We start from the raw sequence: 20,002 nt of genomic DNA on the forward strand, positions 1-20,002 counted from the left end.
TTAAGAGTCAATAATGGCAGAACTTCAATATCTACTTCAAAGAAGTCTAAAATTCTTGAAAAATTTGGCAGCAAAGAAAGCTGTCAAATGGGAGAATATTTCAAGCAAAGTTTAATAACCAAAGTGTAGAGGAAACCCATATTAAACATAATTTATATTCCTTATCATAAAAACACCATATATTCAAAATAAATGCAAAAAATGTTAAGGGTAGGTATTTCTTTGTTCCCTTTCTTTATGAGAACAGTCTTGGGATAACATTAAATAAAAGAAAAAAATAATTTAAATGTATAACATTCTATACTGAAACAAAGACTGCAGATCTATAAGGCCAATACAAAAGTTAAAATGGAAATTAACAATAAAGTTGCATCTTCCAAGGGTTTTAATTTTAGATCATCACTGGTGCTATATCAGTACGTGTGCATTGTGACAAAGATGGTGGAAATTTAAAATAAAAAACCAAAAAGGTGGAAGAAATTAAACAGGATAATAAAATCAATATAACTAATGTTACTTTCCAAAAATTAAAACTGTCCAATGTGTAACTCAAACCATCATTCTTTAGAAAAGTATATATATAATATGTATATATATAAAAGCACTATTTATTGTACCATGCTGTATTATTTTAAGACAAAGAATTAAAAAAAAAAACATTCGTGGATTAAGGATAAAGTCTGTAGTTTATTTAGATTTTGAAATGCAACAAAAAGTTTCCGATCACTCATCTAGCTGAAAAAGAAACTGTAGTTACTAGAATTAGTAAACACTCTTGGTTTGTAAAATTGTAATGAGCAGTGTTCATTAAAAAGTAACTCAAGATAAAATAAGCAATTAAAATGCCCATTTCTTTAGTTTCTCTGGATACTGTTTAATTATCCAATCTATCAAGATTCTAGAAAGAGAAGGATTAAACCAGGTTTTACAGTTCCAAAGATATCCAATTTCCTTTTATTGCCAAAAATTAAAATTTTCAATTATGAGATGATTATGACACAACCATATCAAACCTAAAAATCTAAATTTTTTTTTTTACTTTGAGAAATCAAAAATACCAAATAGATTCTAAGTGCTCTATGTTAACTGAAGTGTATATGTAAAGTAAAATACAATTAAGCTTTAAAATGTGGAATATACATTTTGTATAAGCATTATGTTCTTGGGAATGTAATCTACAGAATATCTTTTTACTAAAACTTCAAAACCTTGATACTTGCACATGAAAAATCATAAAAAATATCTAGGTACAACTGTACAAAGAAACTGACACCAATATGCATACTTCCATAGAGAAGTGAATGCTTCAACAGTTATGTATTTTGGTAAAAGTTTTGAAAGTATGCATATTTTTAAAGTAATTAGGCTTTTAAATAGTGGAGTCTTAGACTATCAGATTTTTATTACTTTTTTCTCAAAAAAAAAAAAAACATGTCAATATAATGCAAAATGAAAATCAAGGGTATATGGCATATCATTCTTTTTAAAAGGTGGTTTCCTTTTTTCCCCCTATAGGGCACACTGAATTTTTAAGCCATAATCTCTTGACATTTAAACTTTTAAGTTCACTCTGTCTATAAAGTATACTCAGATTCCCTGCTGAAGTGCCATGACTATGCTGAAAAACTTAGAAACAGTATGAGTAAATTTCACACAATTACTAATCTCCTAAAAATGTACAATATTATCAGTTAGGAAACAATTGTGCGAAAGTCTTTTTTTTCCTTTTAAACTTGGTGTAGGTGGAATAGCAAGTTTCTGATCTAAAACAAGTAATGCATTGCGTCTATAAAGGTGACAACATGTAAGGCAGTTCAAAGAATGCTGACTAACCAAACAAAATGCAGTTATTGGATTATCTTGCTATTCATATCAGCTTAACTTGTTTTAACGCATTGCTCTTAAATCTGTACAGCACTCCATTTTTCACAGAGTAACCCCACTCTTGATTAATCTGTTCTAAAGTGCCAGTATTATTTACACATTTTTTTTAGCCAAAAGTCTGGCCAGTTGTGGCATCAGGTGAGGATGTCATCCCAGCTCTATTATCATTTACATTCACCAAGGGAAATTCTGGAAATTCAGCACTTGTCCCTGGTCCCCGAAGGTTCACCTGTCCATTGGCAGTGCTAAACTGAGTAGCTATTCCAGCTCTGGATCCATGATATGGAGCACGGAAGGGTTGTTCAAAAGAGCTCATTTGGTAAGCTTGGTGGACAGGCTGAGCCTCAGCTTTCTTCTGAGAAGTCACTTGATCCAAAAAGTCCTGTGTTGATGTGGCAGAAGCATGGTTTGTCTCATCACCTGAAAAGGGAAATGAGTGCTGTGAATCACCAACTATTAGTCCAAAGTGGGACTTATCTGGAGTTGTTCTTAGTGGAGAATTCATTCCTGATCGAAAGCTATTGATGGGCATGGCTGCATAGACTTGCTTGTCTATGGAAGAGAATGCTGGCTGATTTGGAAGGGTCTGGTTATCGGTCACAAAGTTAAGGCTTGGGCTATTCAAATAGGCATCATTTTGGCTAGTTCTGTCCAAAGCCTGCTGCAGAAACTTTGAGTATTCCTGCAACATGTTGGCTTTATCTGATGAGGATGCTTGGGAGCTTGATCCAACATTCTCCGACTGGGTAACCTCAGGTACTTCGGAAGAATTTATTGATATGCTAGAAGTCACCTCAGTGTCCGCAACACTGAATGATATCTCATGTTGTCCATTAGCTTTATGAGAATAATGATCCAGCAGAGTCTGCAGTACCTCATCTGGAATAACATTTTTGTCATGATTACTCTTTATCTCCACATTCAGTGCCTGTGAATCTAATATGGATGCTGTGGTACTCTCATCAATGACACTTGCCACAGCTGCCTGTGTTACAGAAGGCTGAGAAGCTATGGTACCCACATTCAGCGCATACTCCCTACTATTGTTACTTGCTGCCTGAAGATATCGCTTCTTCTTCAAAAACTGCATGGCATCATCATAATTAGTGCTACTGTGCACAGGTTTACTAGGCCCCTCTTGCAAATTGTCAACCTGGTCAATGTCAGCATTGCCTTCTGAGTCCAGTAAAGCTTGTTTGTCCACAAGTTCAAAAGCATACTTTGAAACTTTGCTCTCTTCATATGTGGATAAAGGTGAAATTGTTTGATTTTGCTCCAATGGCTGTTTCAGACTTCTCTTACTATTAATTTTTTTGAGAACCAACTTAGGTGGATGTATTTCTCCTGATGCATCTTCTAAATGCGATCCCCCAACTGAAGAATGCGGCATTTCAACAGCATACTCTGCTACCATATACTCATCTTTTACTTTAGTACTTGAAGAGTAAAGAGGCAAGTAATCATTTTTGTCTTTCTTCAGGTCAGATTTGTCCAAAGAACTCTCTTTGTCCATCCCAGATGATTTTTTCTCAGTTTTCTGCCTTTTCTTTTTTGGCAGTGAGTTATCTTTTGGTGATGTAGAAAAGCCAGAATCTTCCTCGGATGTCAGAAGGCCACCTTTGATGGCACATCTGTTTAGTTTTTTGTCATGATTTTCATGGCACATACGTTTATGTTTCAGTACACGATCTGTTCTGGAAAAATACTGTCGAATTCAAAGTTCGGAAGTGAGTTTTTTTGTTTTAGTTTGTATTTTGGTCAACCAAGAAAAGAAAAGAAAAAAACGGAATTAATATAAAGATAGATATAAGTATAATAATATGAGCAACTCCAAACTAATTTGCTGAGCCAACTGTATATTACAAATTGAATCAACAGCAGTTAGGAAGTTCTTCAAATAGTTTTAGTAGTAACATTGTCTAATTTAACTTATTAGAATTGTTTTATAATTTAATTTCAGATAGAAGAGTTTCAATGTCACTCATACCACAGTAAAGTGATTTTTTAAAAAAATTCAAACCACATCTTACCTGTAAACAGTATTCACACTGGTAGGGTTTTTCTCCACTATGAGTTCTCTTATGCCTTTCCATATGGTATTTTTGAATGAATCTCATACCACATTCATCACAGCGAAATGGTTTTTCACCTAGCACATGATACAGAAAGTTTAAAACAAAACAAATACTGTAAAATAATGAATTACTTTACCACAAGAACCTCTAAATAAATGGCTTTTGAACGTTGCCATACTTTGTTCTTTTTAAATGACAAAAGTCTCGCTTATACTAAACATATCTTCCAGTTTAATTTGTCAAGAATATCTTGCTCAGTAAAAATGAAAGAGATTGGTACACGCCATTGGAAAGAAAAGGTTGAAAGCAGGCATACTCAATTTCCCTTTTACTGTAATGTGTACATAATATACTCCTTCCATAGAGACCGGTATTATTACCAGGACCTTAACAGTAATATGAACAGGGTTTCAGTAGAGTGGCTGATGTTTCTAATCCTTTTCTCAATCATACAAGAAGTATTTCAGAAAATTTTTTGAAAAAACAAAATGTTACCCATACATAGTCCAACACAATTCTTGGGTATACCTTTTTAATTCTTCATGTCTTTTCAAAGATATTTGTGGTTAAAGGAAATCTGAATCCTAGGAAAATATTTTTTAAATCTAATTTATTAAAACATAAGAAGAGGGCTTCCCTGGTGGCGCAGTGGTTGAGAATCTGCCTGCCAATGCAGGGGACACGGGTTCGAGCCCTGGTCTGGGAAGATCCCACATGCCGTGGAGCAACTGGGCCCGTGAGCCACAACTACTGAGCCTGCGCGTCTGCAGCCTGTGCTCCGCAACAAGAGAGGCCACGACAGTGAGAGGACTGCGCACCGCGATGAAGAGTGGCCCCCGCTTGCCACAACTAGAGAAAGCCCTCGCACAGAAATGAAGACCCATCACAGCCATAAAAAAATATATATAGGGCTTCCCTGGTGGCACAGTGGTTGAGAATCTGCCTGTCAATGCAGGGGACACGGGTTCGAGCCCTGGTCTGGGAAGATCCCACATGCCGCGGAGCAACTGGGCCCGTGAGCCACAACTACTGAGCCTGCGCGTCTGGAGCCTGTGCTCCGCAACAAGAGAGGCCGCGACAGTGAGAGGCCCGCGCACCGCGATGAAGAGTGGCCCCCACTTGCCACAACTAGAGAAAGCCCTCGCACAGAAACGAAGACCCAACACAGCAAAAATAAATTAAAAAAAAAAAAAAAAAAAAAAGTCTCTCTTTAACAAGGCCTCCCTTCCCTAGAACAGTCTAGCAGCCTTTAGAGCCACAACTGTTATTTACAGTGGCTCTTGTTAGAGTTTCTTTAAAAAAAAATATATATATATATATATATATATTAATTAATTAATTAATTAAAAAAAGAATGGGGCCTCCTAAAAATACCCATTTAAAAATAAATAATAAAATAAAACATAAGAAGAGCTTAAATTAGAGACTAAGTTTTAAAAGTAATGTTTGTTTATACTGATTCTCTTTTCCTCAACTCAAACCAGTGTTTCTCATGTCCTTTCGGGAGCGAATTAAATTGAGGGCTGTTAACTGGGCACACGACCCCCACACCACCCCCAGTTTTTTTTTTTTTAAATCACATAAGGACTTCTCAGCTTTAATGAATCATTACTAAGAAGATCTAAAATAGCTTTTATTGATAAAGCCACAGCCTAAGTAAATAGAAGGGTGTGACAAGAAGTTATCTTAAATAATGCTTGTTTGGGAAACCACTGTTTCTACCTTTCATCAGTCAACAAAACTTTACTGAATGCTTCTCTTCTACCCATAAAAGTATAAGACATGTTACTTGTCCTCAAAGAGTTTATGACATAATTGGGAAAACAAGAAAGAAACAACAGAACTATATCCAGCTCTGGTTTACCTCTATAACTTTATAACCCACTAGTTATCTTCTTAACATTTTCCTCCAGCCAAATCCAAGAACCTACCATCTCATGCTTTCCTACTTCTGCCTTGATTCACGCAGCTCCCTCAGTCCACCTCTGTGTGTTCAGGTACTACACTCCCCTCAAGGCCCAACCCGTCTCCTCTGGGATACTTTGCCCCATTCCCCTAGAGGAAAGGCATCTTTATCTTCTTTAACTTTCCACAGACCTTCAGCTGTACCTCTCCAATGGCACTCATTACTTTCATTCCAATAATTATTTTGTACAACTCTATTCTTTTAACTAAATTACATTTCTTTAGGTCAGAATCTGGGCCTAAATTATCTTTACGTAGCTCAAAATACTTTGGGCAACTTTTAAGGGCCACATGAATGGCATAAAGGATTATTACAATGGATTATAATTGGAAAAAACGTTATTATGAGCTGGTATGATTTGGGAAAGCTTCTTGTGTTAGACTCTAAGCTGAGTAGCCCTTTAAGGGATTGTGTGTATGAGATTAAAGCCAAGGAAAGAAAATTTAGTGAGGAATAACAAAGCAACTAAGGGTTTAGATACTATAAAATATACTGGAGAACTGGTACCTAAAAAGACAATTTAATTTGGCAACAAATTATTTGAAACTTTCAAGAATTGCAACTTCTGTAATTGCTATGGAGTTATCAAATTTTAGGGCCAAAGGGACTTTGAAATGGCTTCAAACTGTGCTCTTGGGGGCTCCACAGAGGCCCCCAAAGGATCATCCTGGTATGGCAAATGGCTCTAAGGTTGCCACCCAAAATTCAGGACAGAACAGCTCCCCTTCTGTACACAGGGAATCTGAGTAAGGACTCCAGGGTTCAAAGGCTAGAATGGAGACCTAACACAACTAATCTCGACCAATTTACTTATTTTTTCAAAAAAGAAAGTCCAGAAAAATTAAGATACTTGTCCAAGGGGTTAGTAAGTGGATAACTAATGAAGCAACAAAAGCTGGAAGAGAAGACCACTTATTTAGGAAGTTTGAAAGTGAAAGAAATGAGAAAAAGGAGGTGAGAAGTAATAGGAGGCAATCCATTCGAGATTAAGAATTGGTAAGGGTGGGAAACTGAACTAAAATGGAATATTATGGTGAATAATCAAAATAACAAGATCCCAGAAGAACTAGGATGAAAAGGGAAGGAGAGTACAAGTATTATTTTAAAAAGAAGTTTAAGAATAGGTGCATATTTTGAAATAAAGACTGTATATGATAGAGCTCATTAAGATCAGAAGTTAAAGTCATTCTTCAAAAGTGAGAGAGGATAAAAGAGAAAATTAGTGAACTTTTTAGAATTCAATTAATTCTACATGATATTCATGAACTGGAAGACTTTAATGTTAAAAATGATAATACACCCCACATTGGTCAAAGCAGAAGCTGACAACCTGATCCTAAAATTTATATAGAAATGCAAGGGATCCATAACAGCTAAAGCAATCTTGAAAAAGAAGAACTAAGTAGGAAGACTCAGACTTCCAAACTTCAAAACTTACACAATCAAGCTACAGTAGTAAGATAGTGTGGTAATGGCATAAGGATAGACATACATATCGAGGAATAGAATTGAGAGTCTAGAAACAAACCTTTACATTTATAGTCGACTGACTTCAGTGGGGAAAAAACAGTCTTTTCAACAATGACACTGGGACAATTTGATACCCATATGCAAAAGAATGGGGTTGGACCCCAACCTCACACTGTATACAAAAATTAACTCAAAATGGATCATAGGCCTAAATGTGGGAACTAAAACTGTAAAACTCTTGGAAGAAAATATAGGAATAAATCTTAACTTTGGATTAGGCAATGATTTCTTAGCTACAACACCAAAAGCACAAGCAAACAAACAAAAAATAAATAAAATATACCTCATCAAAATTAAAAACTTTTGTGCTTCAAAGGACACTATCAAGAAAGTAAAAAGACAAAATGCTGTAGTAGCTGCTGTGAGAAATAGTTTGGCAATTCCTCAAAATGTTAAACTTAGAATTACCATACAAGCCAACTGTTCTACTCCTAGGTATATACCCTAAAGAACTGCAAACAGGGATTCACTCAGAGACTTGTATACCAATGCTCACAGCAGCATTATTCACAACAACCAAAATATGGAAGCAACCCAAGTGTTGACTGGATAAACAAAATGTGATATATACAGACAATGGAATATTTTTCAGCCATAAAAAGGAATGAAATTCTGATACATGATACAACATGGATGAACCTTGAATAAATTATGCTAAGTGAAAGAAACCAGGCACAAAAAGGACAAATACTTCGTGATTCCATTTATATGAAATACCTAGAGTAGGCAAATTCACAGGGATAGAAAGTAGAATAAAGGTTACCAGGGACTGGCAGAGGAAGAAAAGGGGAGTTACTGCTTAATGGCTACAGGTTTTTGTTTGTGTACAATTTTGTTACACAATGTTATAAATGTACTTCACTACACTACATTGTATGCTTGAAAATGATTAAATGATAAACTTCAAGTTACAGTTTTTTTTTTTTAAAAAAGGTGAAAAGACAATCCATGGAATGGGAAAAAATATTTGCAAATCATATGTCTGATAAGGGATGTATATCCAGTATGTTAAAAAAAACTCTTACAACTCAACAATAAAAAGACAAATAAACTAATTTAATAACAGGTAATGGATCTGAATGAACATTTCTCCAAAGAATATATACAAATAGCCAATAAGTACATGAAAAGATGCTCAACATCACTACTCATTAGGAAAATGCAAATCAGTATCACGAGATACCACTTCACACCCAATAGGACAGTTAAAACAGAAAGGACAGTAACAAGGGTTAGCATGGATGCAGAGAAACTGGAACCCTCATACTTGGGTGGTAGGATTGTAAAATGGTACAGCTGCTTTGGAAAACAATTTTGCAGATCCTTAAAATGCTAAACATAAGAGTTACCATATGACTCGGCAATTCCACTCCAAAGCATATACCCAAGAGTACTGAAAACATTATTTCCACACAAAAACAAATATGCCTAACAGCATTATTCATAATAGCCAAAAAGTAAAAACAACCCAAATGTCCCTGAACTAATGAATGAAATATGGTATATTCATAAATGGAATATTATTTAGTTATGAAAAGTAATAGAAGTACACGCTACAACATGAATGAACCTTTAAAACATTATGCTAAGTGAAAGGAACTAGACAAAAAAGACCACCTACTGTATGATTTCATTCATAAGAAATGTCCAGAACAGGAAAATCCATAGAGACAGAAAGGAGAGTAAAGATTGCCTAGTGCTGGGAGGAAGGGGTACGGGATTTTAGATTGGTGAAAGTTATTCTAAAAATTAGACTGTGGTGACAGCTGTGCAACTCTGTGAATATACCATAAACTATTGAATTGTACACTTTAAAGGGGTGGATTTTTTGATATTGTCAATTACATCTCAATAAAGTTGCAACTTTAATACTGCATGATAACACAACTGACACCATGCAAAGTGAATGAGAAATGATTTCTTCCCACAAGGAGCTAGCAATTAAATTTAAAATAAATTAAATGGGGCTTCCCTGGTGGCGCAGTGGTTAAGAATCTGCCTGCCAATGCAGGGGACATGGGTTCGAGCCCTGGTCTGGGAAGATCCCACATGCCGCGGAGCAACTAAGCCCGTGAGCCACAACTACTGAGCCTGCGCGTCTGGAGCCTGTGCTCCTCAACGGGAGAGGCCACCATAGTGAGAGGCCCGCGCACCGCGATGAAGAGTGGCCCCCGCTCGCCGCAACTGGAGAAAGCCCTTGCACAGAAACGAAGACCCAATACAGACAAAAATAAATATAAATAAAAAGGAGACTGATATTTAAAATAAATAAATTAAAAATAATAAATAAATAAATTAAATGGAGAAAAATCGTGCTTAAATTATTTGCTACATATTAGAAGATCAGGAATTAAAAGCTTATTTAACCAGAAGCAACATTAAGAAATTTACTTTAACAAACATTAATGCCTTAAAAGCAATTTGTAAAAATGTTCCTTTGTTGCTTAAAACAAAACACTTTCACGGCCCCCTAAATAGAACAATTATGACGGCTAAGTCAGCCAGAAATGAATGTAAACACAAATTCATCTTCCGTAGTCATTTATTTTTTGATTACCCACTTTTGTTATCCTTATTTCTAATCCTTTGTCTTTTGTTCTGCTTTAGAATTTATTTCCCTTTTTTACTCTACCATCTTTCTTTGCATCTTGTTCTCCCTCTCCCATTTTTTCCCCTTCTTCTCTCTCTCCCTTTTTAACTAGCCATTCCAGAATAAAACTTTTTAAGTTTTGCCATTTAAGGATCCTTGTTTGTTTATGGATTAGATCACATACTTAAATGATTCCCCCCCAAAAATCAAAACAATATAGAGAAGTATACAGGAAAAAGTCTTCCTCTTATCTTTGCCCCTCCATAGGTAACTACATTTATTTGGGTCTGTTTCTTTCCAGAGTTTCTTGACACAGGCATAAGCAAAAATAAGTACATATTCTTTTTGTAATTTTTCCCTCTTTCTTACATGAAGATAGCGTATTTTATTGTGTTCTGCATCTTTTTTTTTAATTCAGTAATTTGGAGATCTTATCAGTAGAAAAAGAGCTAGCTCATTTGTTCTGACAGCTGATACCGTTCACTGATGGATAGACATACAATTTATTTAACCAATCCCCTATTATTTCCAAACATTTCCTGTTATAAATAGTGCTGTAAGAGATACCCTGTCAATACAAAATTTGCAGGTACATCTGTAGGATAAATTCTCAAAAACAGAATTCCCGGTCAAATAATAAATATATTTGTGATTTTGAAATACACTGCCAAAATTGGTCTCCACAGGAGATATTAATATGCACCCCACCAGCCATGTATGAGTGACTGTTTCCCTATAACCTTGCCATATACTACTATGTTGTTAAACTTCCTGATGACTACAAATCTAATATGTGAAAAAACAATATTTCAGTATGATGTTGACCATCTTACATGTCATTTTCTAAGAACTGTCTGCACCTATCTTTCACCTATTTTTTTTTTTTTTAAACCAGGTTACTGATCTTTTTCTTGATGATTTATAAGAGCTTTATTAAAGAGACTGGTCATTTGTCTGTATGAGTTCCAGTTTTGTTTTGTTTTGTTTTTAAATAGTGGGGGTGGAGTTGTTTGGCTACTAGGGGTTTTAATTTTTACATAGATGAATTTATCAATCATTTATTTTATGGATATTAAATTTTGAGTGTTATTTAGAAAGAACATTCCTGTTCCAATCTGTCCATATTTTTAATGACACGTATGTAGCTTCATCTTTTACATTAAATCACATACATTTGGAGTTCATCCTGAGGTAGAATGTGATGGATAAAACTCTGTCTTTCCAGATGGCTATCCAGTTTTTCCAACATCATTTACTGCAAGGTTCATCTTTTCTTGATCACATTTTTTATCACAATCATACACTAATAAGTTCCATGGGTCTATTTCTAGACCTTCTATTCTGTTCTATGGGACTATTCATAAGCCAGAACCAACAAGTTTTAGTTATTAGGACTTTATAATATACTTCATCATTTGGTAGGACTAATCCCCCTCACTGTTCTTCTTTTGTTTTTCTCTGGTTTGTCTTGTTTGTCCACTTTCCAAATGATTTCTGAATTAGCTTGTCTAATATCTGTGGTGGGGGGAAGGGAGAGTTGCCTGAAATGTTTATGTTAACTTATGGAAAATTGATACACTTTATGTGCTTTATGATGTTAACTCTTCTCACTGAAAAAAGTGGGGGTGGGGTTGTTTTGTTTTGTGTCCTCAGTAGTGTTTTCATAATTTCCTAATATGGAATTTTCCACATTTTTTGTTGCTGATATTATAAAAAGGGTGTTTACTTCCATTAAATCTTCTACTCTGTGTGTACACATACAAAGTATATGGTTTTCTGCAATTTTAATGAATTTGCTGGTTTTTAGTCATTTTCAGTTGACTCTCACGGGTTTTCCAAGTTTACAATAATACAGTTATTTTTAACCTATAATATTTTTCCTACTTTTGCTGGCTACTATTCTCAAATATTATGTTAAAAGTAACGGTGATAACGTGCTCTGTATCTTGTTCCCAACTTTGGTACTTTGGTATGTCTCTTGAATGGAAATGAAAATAAAAGTTGATATATATTTCCTTAAGAAACATAAAAACACTTAAGTGAAATTTCTTTAGGAGAAAATCCCGTTATTGTTTTTCCCCTTAAGGACCAGAGCCCCTCTACTGGAAAAGGAAGACAATCTATACAGCACTTGAGTGATTTTAAGATGAACAGGAAAGGCTTACATGAAAAATACCAAGGATTTTGTAAATACTGTTTACAATTTAGGAAAGCAATAACATGGTGAAGAAGAAACAATTTCAAGGTGTTCCACTAATGATAATTTTCCAATACCCAAGGAGCCTGGAGTTTCAATTCTAACGGTTATCAATGAGACCACACTTTTCCCCCACTGCAGTGTTTCTCCCTGGTAACTCTGACACTGCACACACTGAGTTGTTTACGGGTAAGAATTCTTACTTAAAATGTGGGTAATTATTAGGGCAAGTTATAGAGAAGAAACTGATAAGGACATAAGCTTTATGCATAAACTAGCTCACTATGACTTGATACATTAATCTCATTTTTGGTAGTTTCAACTAATCCTCTTCTTCCTTTTCAACCATTCTAACCTGGCTTCTGCATTTACTTCATCAAAACAGTTCTTGTAAATCACCCTCAGGTTACCAAATACAACCGAATGTTTTCAGTTATCTTAGACCTCTCAACAGCATTCAACTTAGGTGATCCCTTTCTTTTTCCTTGAATTCACTTTTCCCTTAACTTCTATGACATTCATACTCTTTCAACCTCTCTGACTGCTCCTTCTCAATGCTCTTTCCAGCTCACTCTCCTCCCTCCAACCATGAAATATTTTAGTTCTTCATGGCTTCCTCCTAAGCTCCCTGCTTTTCTCCTTCTATATTCTTTGCTTTGGCAAAAAGGGAAACACCTATTTCCATAGCTTTAATTACTCTCTAATCTGAGCCCCAGACCACACATCCAAACTGCCTACTGAACATAACTACTTCCATGACACTTAGGGATCTCTAATACCTCATACCCCACACTAAACTTGTGATCTTCAACCCACAGCTTAGTCCTTATCCAGATTCCCTCTTTGTATGAATGGCATCTAGTTTTGCAAGCCAGAGGCCTGCACAGCTTTTCTATATACCCGTCTCCATATTCAACTGGTTAACATGTTACTGACCTACTGATTCTACCCACTAAATACCTGTCAAATCTGCCCACTTCTTTCCACTTTCCACTGTCATCACCCAAGTTCAAGATACTATCATCCCCTGACCTGGACTACTATTTAATATCTTCCTAACAGTAGTCTCTCTGGGATTCACTCTCATCTCTTTCTAATTCTACATCAAAGCGAGATTTTGTTAACATTAAGTATATCTGATCATGTTGAAAGCCTACTGTTCCTAGGATTAACACACACACACATACACACATACACACACACACACACACACACACACACACTCCCTCCCTCTCGCTCTCTCTCTCTCTGGGTCCACTACCATCTGGCCCCTACCCTTTTTATCTCATATCTGATCTTTCTTCACAATCTTTCTTCCCTTTCACTTTCTGAGCTCTAGTCAAAGTGGTCTTTCAATTCCTAGTACTGTCATGCTTTTTCTCCTCCCCAGGATCATTTTCTCCTATAACTCCTCCCCAAAACCAATTCTTTGTCATGATAGTGGATCTAAAGTGCTTTACACTCAAGAAATGGTATCTACTGTTCTTAGTAATCAGAATGAAAGTGGCAATTATTTTAATAATGAAGTCTTCATAAAATCTAGGTCAAAATATTTATATTATTTAGATATTATGACATCTAATATAATAATATATAATGAAATACTATAATATTTAGGTATTATTGTATCTGTGACAATGTTCACATGGCCTAGTAAAACATACCTGATAATAGAAGGGATTTTCTATCTTTAATAAGTCATAAAAAAGGGAGATCAGACAAAATTCACAAGTATAATAAATACTACACTAACCAAAAAAGATCATTCATTATTATGAAAAGCACTATAAGTACTTAAGAGTACAGGTTTTCGAGCCAGACTAGCCAGGTTATAGTGCTGGTCTCAGCATTTCTTAACTGTGAGACACTGAGGATGTTATTTAAACTCTTAAGACTTGATATTCTCATCCATAAAGTGAAAATATTAATAAAACATATATCAGAACCAAATGTTAAATGAGATAACATGTATGAGTAACCTGTCTTTGCTTAAGAAAAAGCCTAGCACATTTTAATAGCTCAATAAATATTATCTATTAAAAATACAAATTAAGGGGCTTCCCTGGTGGCACAGTGGTTGAGAATCTGCCTGCCAATGCAGGGGACACGGGTTCGAGCCCTGGTCTAGGAAGATCCCACCTGCCGCGGAGCAACTGGGCCCGTGAGCCACAACTACTGAGCCTGCGCGTCTGGAGCCTGTGCTCCGCAACAAGAGAGGCGGCGATAGTGAGAGGACCGCACACCGCGATGAAGAGTGGCCCCCACTTGCCGCAACTAGAGAAAGCCCTCGCACAGAAACGAAGACCCAACACAGCCATAAATTAATAAATAAATAAAAATTTTAAAAAAAATACAAATTAAGAGGTTGATGGTAAATGATTATCATTATATTAACATATTGATTACAGTTAAAACCCAGTGACTGGGCTATATATCCCAAATGAAAATATCCTTAAGCTAGACAATTAATTCAGAAAGACGGGAAACAAGGAGGATTACTGAAATAATTACATGGAAACATAATCACACACCCAGTAATTTGCTTAAAACTTTAGAGCATATAAGAAATAAGGTCACTTACTGCATGATTAAATTTATCTAACATCCTCAAAATGGCGTAATTATAAAGATGGAAAACACATTAGTGTTTGTCAGGGGTCACTCATGGAGGAGAGGGAGTAGGGGAAGTAAGGTGTGACCATAAATAGGTAGTACAAGGAAACTTTCTGTAATAAAATGAAGGTACAGTAAAATTTTTAAAATAAACAAACTAAAAAGAATATCTTTGGCATATAGGAGATTAGAAAGTTCATTTATCAGTCTAAGAAGAACCCATATACTATACAGGAAACTATATTTTACAGGAAATCATCTGAGACTAAACCACAACCTATGAAGTACAAATTAGGGTATTAAATAAAAACTGTGAAGTTGCCACAGTATCATGAAGACATGTCAGTTAAATCAAACTGGCAAAAACCCAAAAGGCCTTAAGTTAATTAATGAAAGTAGTAATTTTTCTGGGTAGCAAATTTTTTAAACCCCACTGTTCTATAAGTATAGAGTGGTTTTCTTTCCTTAGCATGGAGGTCAGGGAGAAACTTCAATGCCTGCATTTTAAACTTTAGAAACTCTGGCAAAGTAACACACTGGGATCACCACCTCCCCCCACAAAAGTAAATGAAGAAAGAGTTCTTTCATTTTTTTTCTGGGCTTCTTTTCTTTTCATCTTTTTCTTTTCTTTGAGCTGTGAAATTATACATTTACAGTGTAATCTTTTTAAGTGGTCTGGTTTCCTTAGGATGAAACAGCAAATAACAAGTGGGGAACTATTTCTTGGATACCACAGATTAGGTTTTGGACCCCTGCTTTGAGATAGACAACACTGAAAATGATCAATTACCTCTAGTAAGAGCAGCATCCCAGACTCTGTTCAAATTTTTAAAGATGTGAAAGTTGGCCTAGGAATCATTTGAAGAAAACAAAACAAAACAAACAAAAACCAAAAAAACAACAATGCCCTAATTCTGAAAATAAGTGAACTTCATTAAATTATGGCAATTTCCACATTTCATTTTTCTGTCAGCTTATACACAACTGGAGCTAACATCTAAGCATATTAACCCTAAGTAATTGATGTCCCAATGTCAGCACCTAGGCATATAAGACAAAGTAATAAATTAATGGTAAACACCATCTAAATGTGGCATAACTATTTTCTATCTATTTAAAAAACTAATTCAGAATATCACACAAGTCTATCTTCCACAGATGTGGTTTTAAAATGTTTTTAAAATTAGTAAAATGGCTGGATATATGGGTGTCAGTATATCCCCACCAAAAAGAAATTTAAGTTAGAATCTCAAAATGTAAATAGATTTAAAATAGCAGTGAGCTAAGTTAACATTATCCTGACTTGTAGACATTTTAAATTAGTCCATCTGTTTTTGAACTTTATATATAAACCCCCAATTTCCAGCTACCTCTTGAAAAAAAGTGCTGTAGAACAAAAGTTCAGCAGTTAAGACTACATTAAGCACAAAAGGGTGTTAACCAAATCAATAGACTCTATATTAAATCCCTTATATTGCATCCCTTAAAAGAAAAGAACTCGTCATCAGCTTGTCTTCATAAAAGACTGGACAATTGCATATCAGCTTTCATCCTTTTTTTTTTTCTTAAATTAACTAGGATATTAAAGGGTGAAGGACCGTTCTCTCAAAAACATACTCTGTTCAACAATAAAATCCTTCTCCTAACCAGAGCTAACTAATCAGGGCCCTTTACTTTTTGCCCACCCTTAAAACTGTCTCTACTGTTCTGTCACAATACAGTGATTTGCCTTTTTATATTAACTGCACCCTACACTTTTATTTCATGTACAACTCATTTGAGAAATACAGTGTAAATGCTCTAATTTTAACAAGGAGCATAACAGAACATATATGCAAAGAATTCAGGTAGTCTGACTCAATAATCAGTGATTTCAGTGATTGATTTATTGAATAATCAGTGAAATCAGTGATGATTTCAGCAGCTATCTTTTCTGAATTCAGCTGTCAGTTAAATAGCTAAAGAGAATGAACAAGCACTACAGGTTCCAGGGACATTTATGAAGTGATCTGCTCCAAGCACTCTATTTTTTAAAGTGTGACCTTAAAAATGCAGGTGAAATAGCATTTCAACCTAGAATATATATCTTATTTATGTCATTATCTTAAAATTTTACAGATCACCTACTATGTACCAAGCACTTGCTGGGTACCCCTACATTTAAATCAACTCTATTCTTGTCAAGTAAATTATCCCCATTTGGCAAGGCTAGGAAACTTCTGCCCAAAGTCATGGTGATAATAAACCAGGCCCAGTATTGAACCCTGGTGGCTTTGTTTTTAGCACCAAATTATGTACCTCATGGTTTATCTCAGAGCAATCCCAAACTGTGGACCAATAATACATCAAGTCTCACCCAGGTTTTCATCAATTCATTTCGCAAGTACTAAGTGTTCGTCAGTGTTGCGAAATGACAGGAAATGTCCAGGAAAATGACAGTAGTGGAATGGCTGGAACCTAAGTTTGCTTCCTTTTTTAAACTATTTGATGAATTTTCACAAATGAATACACCTTTGAAAGCATCACCACGATAATAAGAATGAATTTACCTAAAACCACAGTTTCCTGTTACTCTATAATCCCTTCCTCCTGCCCCTCTATCACTCCCTTCCGCATTCTCCAGGCAAACAATTATCCGATGTCTGTCCCTATAGTTTATCTTTATTATTATTATGTATATCTTCAAACATACACAAAAGTAGAGAAGAAGGTAGATCCTCAGGTACCCATCACTCAGTTTTAATAATTATCATCACTTGGCAAATTTTATTTCAACTAATCCTTTCTTTCTTCCTTTCTTATTATCAAGTAAACTTTTTACTGGAATATAACAGCCATACAGAAAAGCAAACAAATGCTCCCAACACCAGAGATTAGTTCTGCCTTAACTGCTTATTATGGAAATTTTAAAGCACATAAAAAAGTACACAGAAAGTACTCTCACCATATTTTGAAAGCAAATTTCTTGAAATGTAATATACCTACACAAAACTATACCAAACATAAATATAGTCTGATGAATTTTCTCAAAGTGAACAGACCTGTGTAATGAGCATCCCCACCAAGAAATAGAACACTACTCTTATGAGTTACGAGCACTGCAGAAGCACTTCTACCCCTTTTCCATTAGTAATGGCTACATTGATTTCTAACAAATAATTCATTTTGCCTTGTTTATGAACTTCACATAGAGTCACACAGTATGTATTCTTCTGTGTCTGGCTTCTTTCATTCAATGTTATGCTTTTATAATGCTGTCTAGTATTCCATCATATGAATGTACTACAATTTATTCATTCAACTCTCGATGGAAAGTTTGGTCTATTCATAACAATGCTGCTTTAACATTCTGGTACATGTCTTTTGGTGAATATATGTATACTACATAAGCATTAAACTAGGAGTGAAAATGACAGATCACAGAGTTTGTGTATGTGCAGCCTTAGTAGATAGTTTACTAAAGTGGATATGCCAACTTACGTACCCACCAGCATAATATACGAGTTCCAATTGCTCCACATCCTAGCAAGTACAGTCATCCCTTAGTATCCAGTAACCAAGGAGACCCTTGGATCCAGGAATCCCTGGATTTTGGATACCAAAATCCACAGATGCCAGAATTCAATCAACTGAAGATCATGGAGCATTTCTGATCTGTGACTGGCTGAATCCATGGGTGCAGAACTGCAGATACAGAGGGCCTAGTGTACTTTGTACCACCTGCATTTTTCATTTTAGCCATTCTGAAGTGTGTACAAGTGGTATCAGATTGCAATCTTAAGTAATTTCCCTGGTGGCTAATGAAACTGAGTACCCTTTCATATGTTTTCTGATCACCTTGGTATCCTTTTCTGGTGTGAAGTGTCTGTTCAACATTCTGTACGCTTTTCTACTAGCTTGTGTTTTTCTTAATAGATTAGTAGGAATCCTGTACATATTTATCAGGCTTACTTTTCACTTTCTTAATGGTGTCTTTAAGGGAAAAAGGGTCTTAATGTTAATGTAACCCAATGTATTATTTTTTTCTATTATGACTAACAGTTTCTATATCCCAGTTAAGAAAGGTTATCTCCATGATATTTTCTATTGATGGCTTCCATTTCACTAACCATCTCTTTTACTGCCTCTATTATTCCATTAAACCCATGTGCTATGTTCTCTATATCAATTACTGTATTTTTCAGTTTTAGAATTTTCATTTGCCTCTTGTTTATAGCTTACAATTCTTTGGTAAAATTCTCCACCTTTTCTTCTATTTCCTGTGTCTTTTCTATTATTATTATTATTATTTTATAAATTTATTTAATTTATTTATTTATTATTTTTGGCTGCATTGGGTCTTCGTTGCTACGCACAGGCTTTCTCTAGTTGCGGCGAGCGGGGGCTACTCTTTGTTGAGGTCAGAGGGCTTCTCACTGCAGTGGTTTCTCTTGTTGCGGAGCACGGGCTGTAGGCGCATGGGCTTCAGTAGTTGTGGCACACGAGCTTAGTTGCTCCGAGGCATGTGGGATCTTTCCAGACCAGGGCTTGAACTCGTGTCCCCTGAATTGGCTGGCGGATTCTTAACCACTGCGCCACCAGGGAAGTCCCTATTATTATTTTAAACATATGAGTCACAGTTTAAATTGTAAAGCCCTTCTCTGGTAACTCTAATATCTAGATAACCTGAGAGATTGTTTTTATTATCTTTTTTTTCTCTTGCCTTTCTGTGATTCCATCCTATCACTTGGTATGCACTGTAAATTCTTGACTGAATGCAAAACACTGTATATAAAAAATTTTACAGGCTCTGGATGATGTTATCTTCTTTTAAAGAGGGTTCACCCTCTTTCTGAGCAAATAGTGTGAGGGTTGATAACCTAAATCCCCAAATGGATTAAGCCACCTTGCTTCAGTCTGGGTTATTTTACAGCAAACCCAGGACACCGGCTTTTCAAAATTAGACTATATTTATGTTCTCTTCCCCATTTCCTGTCTACTCTCAAAAATGGTCAGTGACAAGCAAACTGCCTTAGTGCTTTAAAATTTAATACTTAGTACCAACAACTATACACTTTTACAATAGTAGTTCTACATTTTTACATACCTATTCTCTCCAATATTATCAGGTCTCTATGAATTTCATTATGTACTTTCAGATTATTCAA

General features: G+C 35.5%; 1 protein-coding gene across 4 annotated transcripts in view; it reads right to left on the reverse strand.

Moving 5' to 3' along the window:
• Nucleotides 1-1,816: 1,816 nt before the first annotated feature.
• Nucleotides 1,817-20,002, reverse strand: part of ZNF148 (zinc finger protein 148) — a 125,261-nt gene continuing 107,075 nt past the window's right edge. For all 4 annotated transcript variants that reach the window (XM_061193188.1, XM_061193187.1, XM_061193185.1 and 1 more), the window contains 2 exons: nt 3,915-4,033; nt 1,817-3,589 (listed from right to left, as the gene is read on the reverse strand). In XM_061193188.1, the coding sequence (XP_061049171.1) occupies nt 1,991-3,589; nt 3,915-4,033 (1,718 nt within the window). In that variant the 3' untranslated portion in view covers nt 1,817-1,990. The remainder of the gene's footprint in view (nt 3,590-3,914; nt 4,034-20,002) is intronic.

This window comes from Eubalaena glacialis, chromosome 6 (assembly GCF_028564815.1).
Source record: "Eubalaena glacialis isolate mEubGla1 chromosome 6, mEubGla1.1.hap2.+ XY, whole genome shotgun sequence".
NCBI classification, from domain to species: Eukaryota; Metazoa; Chordata; class Mammalia; order Artiodactyla; family Balaenidae; genus Eubalaena; species Eubalaena glacialis.